Raw genomic sequence first — 11,695 nt, forward strand, 5'->3', positions numbered from 1 at the left:
TTTCTAGGTGGACGACATAAAGTCTGAAACAAGCTCTGAGGAAACCCCAGACTTGATCCGGCTGCCCTTGGGTGACACACCCAGGGCTGCTGTTCCCCATGAGGGTGTTCTGAGAGCACTGCTGGGCCTACTCCAGAGGGGACACACTGGAAACAGGTGAAATGATTTGGGCAGCAGCTCAACCTCTTACAACATTATGGTAAATGCAATGATCTGAAATCTGACTGAGCTGTTTCTGCTAAATTCTGAATTTGAGTTTTGGTAAATCAGTTTTCCCTTTTAGGCTTTAACCACTCCTTTTTACACCCCTGAGTTTTGTTTTGACCAATGCATAGTTTCTACTTTATAGTCCAATCTAAAACCAGACAGTCCTTTTTTACGCCTCAGATTTCATTTTGAAAACTATGTACTACCTTTGTCAGAGGACAAAGAGTTCATCTCAAAGTGCAAATCTTGCAGTAATATCACCCTGATGCCCTGTGAGGCTGAGCCCCTTAGACATTTGGCGATGAACATGGCAGAATAGCATCTTAAAACACAAATGCTCAATCAATGAATAATAAAAATTTCCCATATGAAAATCTGGGATTGAGCATAACCCATCCATATCTTCTGTTTTAGGAGTTGGCAAATTTTATATGTCAAGGGCCAGATAGTAAATCCATTTTAGGCTATATAGACTTTATGACCTCTGTGACAATTATTCAACTGTCACTGTAGCATAAAAGAAATCTAAGACAATATGTCCCAAAAAAGGGGGAGGGGGGAACATAACTGTGTTCCAAATCAAACTTTCTTCACAAACATAGGCAGTTGGCAGAATTTGACTGTGGAACATATTTTGCCCAACTCTCTTTTAATCAATCTGCAAAGAACAACATCTAGGCATTTATTTGCCAGACCCATGTTTCATCTTATTCAGGGTCTACTTTGGAGGACAATAATTATGATCCTCCAGTCAGATATGCTCTCAAAGTTTGGTCTTTCTCCCACTGTTAAGAATGAATTTGCACTTTCATTTGTAAGGATCCATAAATACAGTGAAATATAAAAAATTTCTTCTCTTGAGGGGCATATCCAATGACAGAAGTGAGGGGATGAGAAAATCATGACAACATCATGAACAAAGACCAAGAAGGTGCAGAGATCATATCATGTTTGAGAAATGGGGTTAAAATATGGCCTATTGGATAGAGAGCATGATTTGAGAGGTGGAAAAGATGATAGGTAGAGACAGAAAATGAAATTAGGGATGTAGTGAAGGGCCAGAGCATGATCAGACTTCTATGTCATGCTAACCAATTCCAACTTATTTGGGGTGGCATGGAGAAAGTGGATGGTTATCTCATTAATCAACACATACACTTCCATATAACTGCTCTCTACCATTTCAGAGATTATGGGCACAAAAGCATTTATATGATAGCAAGTCAGAGCCAGATACAAGCCCCACTTATAGACAACGGCCACAACAGTGCTATCAGCCCTGAGAATATAACATGAATGCAGCTTGGGCAATCACAGTCCTTCCACTGTACTATGTGCTTTCAAGTGACATAACTTAAGTACCTCAAAATCATCTAACCACACTTAACCCACGTGAACTCACATGTTGCTAAACTCAGTAGATTCTTCTGGCATTTATAAATTGTTTTATACTTCTGATAGGACTATTTTAAACTACAGTCATAGAGGCCTAAAGAATTGAAATGAATTTAAAATGCAGGTAAAACAATATATTGTAGCTTCTATTTCCATCCTCCTCACACACAGAGAGAGAAAGTTGTAGCTAAGAAAACATGTTATGACAAAAGTTGAAATTTTATAAATAGCAGAATACTGCCATAAACCTTAAGTTCTCCTATGTGATATCCAATAGGATAGTTGTATCACTATTTCTACTCGTACTGTAAAAAAAAAAAAAGTCACATGTTTATGGATTTTGTGAACTACTTGGTTACTTATCAAACACTCTGAGACATTACATGTTATAATAGTTTTACGAGGTTTTGGTTAAATGTCACTTTCTCCAGCAGACTTTCCTAGAACTCCCAACCTTGGTCGGTGCCCTTTCATTGCATTCCTGAGTCACCTTGTGCTTTCACTGTCAGAGCGTCCAGCCTGCTGCCTGCTGCCTGCTGCCTGCTGCCTCGACAGGCTGCAGGCGCTTTCAGCACAAACCCACATCCTTCTCATTCACTGTGATATCCCCCTGCCTTGCAAATAACAGACCCTCAATATTGATTTGTTAGATGATGAATAAATAGAGGAAAGTATACTTAGGAACTAAGTCAATATTTTATCTTCCTATTACAATATTTTATTCATTCTAAATATCTGTTTGATCCTTTCAGGTTCTGTAAATCCCCCAACAGACTCTCCACAGAGCATTACGGAATCTATCCTTGGCACCCAACCTTCTCCAGCCAACAGCGTATCTCCTACAAGTAAGAATGTTTTTATGTTGTTCATCTTCCTATAAGCTGCATTAATCCTTTAACCAAGCAGACTGATATTGAAAAAATGTCAGCAAACTTGCATGATTTATGCCCATTTCTTAGCCATGACTTTTTTTCCTTCAACTTCATTGAAGTATAATCCACATATCAGACAAGTCACCCATTTAAAATGTACAATCCAGTGGTCTTTATTAAGTTTACAAAGCTGTGTGATCATCACTGCAATCAATTCCCTTTTTACCATCCAGCAAAGGAATTCCTAAACATATTAAGTACAATTCTCAGGACTTCAAAGAGTGAACACAACTTCTGAAGTCCTTCGTTTGAAGCCCTGGGAAAATCAGGGTTAATAAATGTTCATCAAGTAATTTAAATTCTCTATTCATTATTAAATAGGTTTAAAAAATTGTCTTACTCCACAACTATGTTCTCAATAGGGAGTCTAAGAAATTGATTATACTTGGGGGTTCTGTGGGCCAAAGGTAGTTAGATAATTTTAAAGTTAAACTTGTTCTGGTTCAAATTAATTTTGACATAGTTGATGGGTGAAGACTATGAATTCAGCCCTCCCTCCCGTTTGTGGCATCCTTAACAATGGAGGTCAGCCTGGGTGGGGGTTACTATGGCGAAGGAATGGCAGTGACTCTCAGAAGCTGGCGCTGATGCAAATGCATTGTAAATTCCCATGTCAGTAGGCTTTGTGTTTAACAGAGAACCGTGGTGACTTCCTCTAATACCAAAAGCTTATATTCTATGTAAAGTAGAAGTACGGCTGTCATTTCTTGTTTAATGAAAACTACCAATTTTAGCTTAAAATGAGAACTGAAAATGGAATAAAACAAAGGCAGTCAGTAAGAATGAACAATTGCTTTAGCCCCTCGCCTTTGGCATGTAGCCTGCAGTCACTGTCACAGGTTGATACCCCTCAGAAAATGAAGCAGGCAGAAATGCTTGTAAATCACCCATCAAAAGCGTTACATCCATCTAGTGTCTTCATGTTCTTAATGTTTTGTAATTTTTCTTTTCTCCTTTTTTGTTTCAGTTTTTTTCCTACTGTTAGCTCATCATTCCGCCGTAAACCATAGCAGATTACAGTGTTTCATTTAACAAATGTTAGCGTAGTCAACAATGATAACACCTTAAGTTTCTCTCTAGTACCCTTCGTATTAGTTATTCATTGCTGCATAAAAATTTGCCTCAAAATTTAGCAATTAATAAAACATATGTTGTCTCATATGGTTTCTGGGGATCAGAAATCCAAGAGCAGCTTAGTTAAATGGTGCTAACCTAGCTTTTTTTAATGACATGTAGTCAAGCTGTAGGCTGGGGCTTCAGTCATCTGAAAGCTTGAATGCAGCTAACACATTTGCTTCTCAGCTCAAGTATGTTCATGGGAGACCTCAGTTCCTTACTATGTGGGCCTCTTGATAAGTCTGTTTCCACTCTGGCAACTAGCTTCCCTCAGACTGAGTAATTCAAAAAATAGAGTGACTTAGGGTGGCACCTGTGGCTCAGTGGGTGGGGCACCGGCCCCATATACTGAGGGTGGCAGGTTCAAACCCGGCCCCGGCCAAATTGCAACAAAAAAATAGCTGGGCATTTTGGCGGGTGACTGTAGTCCCAGCTACTCGGGAGGCTGAGGCAGAAGAATCACCTAAAGCCCAGGAGTTTGAGGTTGCTGTGAATTGTGACGCCAGGGCACTCTACTGAGGGTGATAAAGTGAGACTCTGTCTCTACAAAAAAAAAAAAAAGAAAGAAAGAAAGAAAGAAAGAAAGGAAAAAGAAATAGAGTGACTTAAAACAATAGCCATGGAACCTTTTTCTGACTTAATCTCCAAAATTATGCAGTAGCACTTCTGCTTTTTTTGTCTATAATAAGTAAGTCATGAGGTCCAGCTTTAAGGGGAAGAAAAGTAAACTTCACATCTTGAGGAGAAGAATATTAAAGAACTTGTGGACAAATGGAAGCCACTATACCCTGTCATTTAGAAGTGTTTGAACATAAAATGGAATGTAGCTTGATCTTTTTTATTATAAACAGTAGACAAAGTATTATCATTCCCATTTTCCAGATGGGAACACTGAGGCACTGAGATCATATAACTTGTAAGTGACAGAGTTAGTATTTACACCAAAGTGTGACTCTAAATCTAGTTCTCATCTCATTAGATACCATATTTTTCTCCAACTGGTCTAAGCATTTCATAAGGACAGGAACCATGTTTATTTTGCCTCATACCACAAACCTAGCACAGAATAAGCAGGCAAAAAATATTAGTTGAATAGCTGAATTAATAAAAGAATTACATTTTTCACTATGTAGATGTCATTTCATAGACTATGTGTTAACAAAAGATAATAATTTGTTTCTGACTTCAAAAAGGTAGCAGTCTATTTGGAAAAGATGACATACACACAGAAATAATAATTCAGAGCAGTAGCTTAACAGGTAGCATATCTTATAGAATCAAAATACCCAGGGAGAGATAGACTAGAAAATATTAAGCTTTGAGTTAGAAAAGGTTGATGAAATCAGGAAATGTTGCCTATGAGAGAGGAAATAACCTGATTTTTGAAGTGTGTATATGAGTATTGTATCTATTTGACACAGTGGAGAGCTCGAAAGAATACTCTAAACAGAGAAAACAAAGTGAGCAGTTGTGCACTGACAAAGATGGTCATGGGAACTTGAGAAAACATCAATAGGTAAGCTTGGGTCAAAGAGGTAGGCTTGTGTGTGAGATGCAGGAATGGAGATTAGAAAACACAAAATAAAGTGAGCCATGACAACCACCGTGATTAATGTGCAATCTTCAAAGGACATTTCCTTTCCATGGAAGCAAATATTGTACGTTGGGTGTACGTATAATCCATTTTCTCATCTTTTACACAAAAGGTAGCATACAATGCCTATTGTTTTCTACCTATTTTTATTTAATGATAAATGTTGGCCAGTCTTTCCATATCAGTACTTAGAGTGTGTTCCTCTTATTTTTTTTTTTTTATTACAGCGGCAGGAATCCACTATAATTTATGTAACCAGTACCACTTTAATGGACACTTGTTTCCATTTTTCTATTATAAAAAATGCCATAGAGAAAAAAATAGAGACAGAGAGACTTGAACCTCAGCATAAGGACTCTCAATGCTATTTTTTAGGAAATGGGGCAGTGACCCCATTAATATTTTTTTAAATGTAAATGACTTAATTTATTGACCAAATATTTTTGGAGCGTCTGCTATGTATCAGGTACTCTATAGGTGCTGAGAATACTAGTGCACAAAACTGGAGGTGGACCCCTCATGACATTGACATTCTGCCAGTTAAAAACCGACATACATTTCTTCTAGTTGAATGTTTATGTAATTAATCTACACATATTAAGAGTTTACATCAGCCCAAACACCATTCTTACTTTTGTGAAGAAATTCAAAGCAAAAGAAAGCACAGTTGCTGCCCTTAAGAAACCTGCAATTTAATATAGGTCTAATAGAAAGAAGGAAGAGAAGCACAGTTGAGGAAACATATTTGTTGAAAAACAGGGGGAAATGCTACTGAATCTCGTCTAACACTAATATGATACGGTTGGGAAGTTTTTAGAGAATCAAACAACCTTTTTAAAATAAAGTCTCCCTGCATTGGATTTGAGATCTGTTTTAGATTAGTATTTCTCAGCCGAGGCGATTTTGCCCCCCCCGAGGCGATTTTGCCCCCCAGAGGCAGTGTCAAGAGACATTTCAGGTTGTCACAGTGAGGGTGGGAGGATGCTACTGGCATCTAGTGGGGAGAGGCCAAGAATGCTGCTGGGCGTTATAAAACATAGACCAGAACAGCCCTCTTTACAAAGAATTATCTGGTCCAAAATGGCAACAGTGCCTAGATCAAAATACCCTGTTTTAGAATAAGACTCAGGTATAATTACAGTAGGTATCTCTCACTTTACAAAATCAAATGCAGACCTCAGTCACGATGGTAACCATGCAGCTGTCCCAAAAGTCACCACTGAAGTCTCCATACATAGAGAAAATGGTAAGCTAAAATCATTACAAAATTTTGTAAAATATTTACAAAATATTCTGTACTTGTTGGCAACCTGTTTGTAGAATTTTGTAATGAACATTTTTTAAATTAAGGTACATTTAACTAGCATTTCTCATTTTCTCTATGTATACTGACTTTAGGCGTGACTTTGGGACACCCCATACCTATAGATTATGTTTGGAAGAGTTTTTTGTCTGAGTTTTATATGTCAAAAAAAAAAAAAGTTAAATCAGTGGCTGATCCTATCTAAATAAAACTTCCCTTGAATAATCTCTGAACTACTATTGAAAAATCCCAATTTTGTCTTGGCAAACTGGAGGTTAACTGTACAATCACACACTGACTTGCTGCCTCAGGAGCTGGTCCATTTCACTTGTTCACGGTCTTTAAAGAGAGGAAGCAGGATGGAGCATGTCATGGAAACCAACTTCAAAGGCAGTGGTTTCATTCCAAATTCTCCGATGTAACTAATTTCATAATTCAGTCATAATTATTAAGCCGCACCTCTGGCCACAAGCATCCAATTCTTATTCTTTTTCCTTCAATGAAAGGATATTTTCTAAACAAATGTAGGAGATCATGAAAGCAATATTCCTTAACCAGGGGAGGGGAACTTTATAACTCATAACACGCTGCAAGAGTCGCCCAGGGAGACCTGACTCAATTCAACCAGAACCAATTTGTGTTTGCTGAGTCCCAGCTGCATTCCCAGCGCTGTTCTAGGAAAAGACACGGGGCTGACAAGCCAAGCAGCAAGATGAGACAAGCCCACGCGGAGCAGTCAAAGGCAACTGATGAATCCAGGGCGGGCGGTAGGGGCATACCCAGGAGCTTCCGTTGCCTTGAAAAGAGAGCCCTGTGCCTTTCAAGTCACTGGCTTTGACTTGGCTACTAGTTATACAGTCTGAGAGTAGGCCTCAGAAATGCCAACCCCACCTGTGACAATCATCTAAGGCATTTATGCATTCAACAAATAAACGCTGAGTGCCTACAATGGGCCAGAGGTTGGGGGGGTGGGGGATACAGTGATAAGTGAGACAGACTGGCTCCTGTTGCATGGAGTATGCAATGCCCCATGACTTGCTTCCCTTTTTACTGCCTCCCAGGCCACACACCCTTTAGCCCTGATACTTATTTTTTATGTCTGTGCATGACCCTTAGACATGAAGGTGTTGATTTTGATATTAAGCCCTTTCTAATACCTTAGCTAGTCCTTACATCTGGCACTTTCTGCTCCTGAATACCTAGTCCAGTCTGACTCTAATCCTCAAACCCCCAGGTGGACACAACTGATTGGCCAGTGGGTGATCAGATATAGAGGGGCACAGTCTAGAGGGAACAACTCCCCAGAGGATGCAATAAAACTAGTGATCTGTAAGCAAATGTCAGAAGGGGAGGGGAGGAATCAACCTGGAAGGGCTGTCATTGCATGAGATTAGGAGGAAGCCGATCAGAAGATCAGCGGTGGATCAGGATATTGGGTTCTACAGGTCAGAACAGGATCCCAGAGAAAGTCTGCAAGGCAATGAGAAGACACAGGTGACTTGTTTGTGACAGTAACTTCTGAACCTTTTGGTGGTCATTCCTGCCTGTCTTCCAGGGGCAGCAGGACCCCTCAGGTGCTGTCCAATAGTGTCAGTCTTCATCACATGTATCCAGGCACTGAAAAATAAGAAAAGTTATTGAGTGCTGGGGGCTGAGGAGTGAAATCAAGGAAGTCTACTGAGGGGGCCTAGAAGGAAATAGTGACTCAGATGGAAGAAAGATAGGAGATGGATTTTCAAATCATTGCCTTAAGCAAAGCAGTAAAATAAAAATGAGTTCCGGATATGAGAAGACAAGCAGGAGGAGTGCTGCCATTGCGGGCTGTGGAGAGAGCTGCAGGGGTGATTTGGGGATGCAAAGACATGAAGCCGAGCTTCAGTTATGGGCAGTGGTTAGAACAACAAATAACCGCCGTGGCTTTTTTAGTATGTGGGAAAATGTGAGTAAAACCAACCCTGTGGTACTCTTACCATAGCTTCTGTAGAGAGAAGGGAGCTGCCAGAGCAGGGAGCAGGAAGACAAATGAGGCAGATTTAAAGTGGTTTACACTGATGATGGTCTGAACTAGAATGGGCATAGGTAGAAGTGGAGAGTACTTAGCAGAAAACTCACCAGGACTGTCTGCCTAACTATGAAACATAACAAAAAGGTTTTCAGAAGACCATCATACATGGGCCTTCCAATTTGTCTCCTAATAATTACTTAAAATTTTTTTTACCAAATGCCATCATTATCTTATAATACTAGCCAAAAATGTTAATACTTATTGAGTGTCTTCGATATGTCTGAACTGTTCTAAATTAGCAAATATGCTATCTCATTTAACCCTCCCAACAACACAATAGCTTAGGTACTATTATTATCTGCACTTTACAGATGAAAATACTGAAGCACAAAGAGGTTAAGTAACTTACCCAAAGTCATGCAGAAAGCAGAAGAGCCAGGCTGGGACCCAGGGAGTCAGATTTCAGATCTTGAGTCCTCCTGCCCCCAATTGGTACTCAGTAAACATCTTTAGACACTGAATAAATCCACTCTAATGTGAAGCTGCTATAGCACCTATGAAAAGGTCACGCATGACAGCTATGCCTACATTAATCTCTCCCTTCCTTAGACCAGTGCTTCCTGAGAAATGCAGCCTCTAAGAGTGAAGCTAACATTTCCCCAGTAGGAAATAATAAATCAGGGTAAAGGCCTCTCTTTCATTCATTATTGCCTTCCCCTTCAAAATCATTATTATATAATTCTTATTGTAGATATGCACCTACAGAATCCATACAAAACCCTAGTACTGTCCCCTGAAATTAGGAAATTCTCTTTATTGGACCTTTTTTGTCCGCTTTTCATAGGGTACACATTATAGATGGTTTAAAAATGTCTCTTTTTTTGTGTGTGTGTCACCTATAAGTCAAGTTTAGCCTTCTTGATGACTGGTTTACTTCGGATATTTGTTTATTCCACTTTTCCCTTTTGGGTGAGGTTCCTCAGGGGAAAAGCTATCCGATGACCTATTTCTCAGTTTATTTCATCATTATTGATTGCCTACAAACTTGCCACATGACGCATGATGGGCCCTGTCCTACTTACTCTCATCTTCCCTAAGGGAGTCCTGAAATCCGTTCTGGACCAGTAATCCAGAGATGCACAGTCCTCTTCCCAATGCAGTCAGCACATGATCCAAAGCATCTGCCTCCCACATGAAAACATTGTGTGTGGAGGAGATTGGGAGTCCACACCACATGTCTCCTTTATGCTGGTCTGAAGGTCAGTGTCCACTTTCTCCTGACCGTGAGGATGGATGAGGCCGATGTGAATGTGTTTAGACGTAGTTGATGGCCTGTATTCTCTTACGTGCGATTCTCCAGTTAATGTCACTACTGTTAGTAAAGGCTCTATGTGCTGCGGGTGAATTGATGGAGAGCAGTTACACGTTTGTCAAGGAGTCTAGGTAGGTAGGCAGTTTCTGCAAAGCTGATAGGTGCTGTGGTGATAGAGTGGAAGGCCAAGAGAAAATATTGCTATTTAAGGAGAATAAGTCAAAAATTTCAGGCTCAGTTTTACCCAGAAATAAGGCAAAGTCTTAGATAATTGAGTCTGACTAACCGCATCACTCAAACAGCAGCTCAACCTCAAACAAATAACTTTTACCTTTGTACTTGGTCGATGAAATGAGCTGGACTGAGTGGGTTAAGAAAAACAATTAATCTTATTTGTCCCCATCCTTCCCTGTTCAGACGAACTCTATTGAATAATTTCTTTTTGACCTCAGAAAGAAATTTTAGACAGATTACTTGGCTTTTTTGGCGACTTTCATATAATAAATGTCGTCTGGCCCCTTTCAGCCACAAGAACAGACTTGTGTCAATAATTAAAAAGTCTTGGCAAACCTACTGTCAAAACTTTCAAAAGTTAATCAGTCCAAAACTTCTTTTCTCTCCTCTCCCCCAGCATGGTCTACCCCAGCTTCAGAGGCTGGTGTGTGTGTGTGAGGTGGAGGGTGGGGAAGAGGCGGGGGTGTCTGTGGCTCCCTCCTCTCCCCGACTCCTACTTGCTGGCTTGGGCCCCTTTGGGGACATAGGACACAGAGAAGAGGGAAATATGGTTAGAAAAACCACCACTAACAAGCTGGCTATAACCTGAATTAGGTGCCCTCTGAAAGAGGAGAGTGAAAATTGCCATCTCGACTTCATAGGTACTTAGGCAGATTTCTTCGAAGTCCTGTGGCTGCCGCCCCCTTGCTGAGGTCATACCCGTCTCCTGCTTGCTCCCAACCTGCAGCCTCTGAACTTCTGGAGGTCAGCTCTTCTGGGGGCTCTTTCACTCCTCTCCATGTTCTTCTTGAGTGAATATCTTTTTGTGGCATCCTGTTTTCTCTGGGGACAATATGCACCGGTGCCAACTGTTTGGGGGAATGTGTTCCCCTTCTGCAGGGTGGCCATGTCTTTAGTCTCTGTTCAGAGCACCTAACCAACCATGGACTCCTAAAAGCCTCTTCAACCGGAGGTAGGCACCTGTTCCCTTTGTCCTAAACTCTAGGACACTAGAGCTCTGAGTGGCTCTCTAAAAGCCATGCTTCACTTGGGCTGAGGTGAGGAGCAGATTCTATTTCCTTTTCCACATGGGGGGCACACTCACAGGATCCTGTTAACTCTCTTCAAAGAAATCCCCACCCAGGTTTCCCCCCTGCATTCCCCTGTAAGGCTGATGACAGACCAAAGCTGGGGAAACCCACTCCACACTATCTACCATGCTCCTCACAGGTGATAGAACCCTGCTTTCAAAGTGAGGTTCATCTTGCCTTGTAATATGGTTCTTAACCTTTGAGATCTCATCCCAAATGAATGTATAAGAAATTCCATTTGAAGAGTCTGTTCTATGCTGTCCAGCAAAATGAAGAGTTAAAAGAAATTCCATGAAAATAAAGCAAAAGTGATGGGGTGATGGTTTACCCACTGAGATAACACAGGGAAAGCTGTAGTAACTAGCAACAGTGTGACGGGTGGAAAATAAAACACAGAGTTTCAAAAGCATTGGCCAAAGAAGGCTCCCTAAAGGAAAAGACATCTAGTTAGGGCCTGAAGGCTGGGTAGCCTAACACAGGAAGCTGAGAGGTGCTGATAGGAGACAGGCAGAGACAGAGGCTATTAG

The 11,695-nt window shown here is 40.6% G+C and overlaps 1 protein-coding gene across 2 annotated transcripts in view; it reads left to right on the forward strand.

Annotated features, from left to right (window-relative positions):
- The window catches only part of CD96 (CD96 molecule), an 89,286-nt gene that overhangs the window by 51,147 nt on the left and 26,444 nt on the right, over window positions 1–11,695 (forward strand). For both annotated transcript variants that reach the window (XM_003797684.2, XM_023517851.1), the window contains exon 8: window positions 2,355–2,447. In XM_003797684.2, coding sequence (XP_003797732.1) covers window positions 2,355–2,447 — 93 coding nt within the window. The remainder of the gene's footprint in view (window positions 1–2,354; window positions 2,448–11,695) is intronic.

This window comes from Otolemur garnettii, unplaced genomic scaffold, assembly GCF_000181295.1.
Source record: "Otolemur garnettii isolate 467f Iridium unplaced genomic scaffold, OtoGar3 scaffold00122, whole genome shotgun sequence".
Taxonomy (NCBI): domain Eukaryota; kingdom Metazoa; phylum Chordata; class Mammalia; order Primates; family Galagidae; genus Otolemur; species Otolemur garnettii.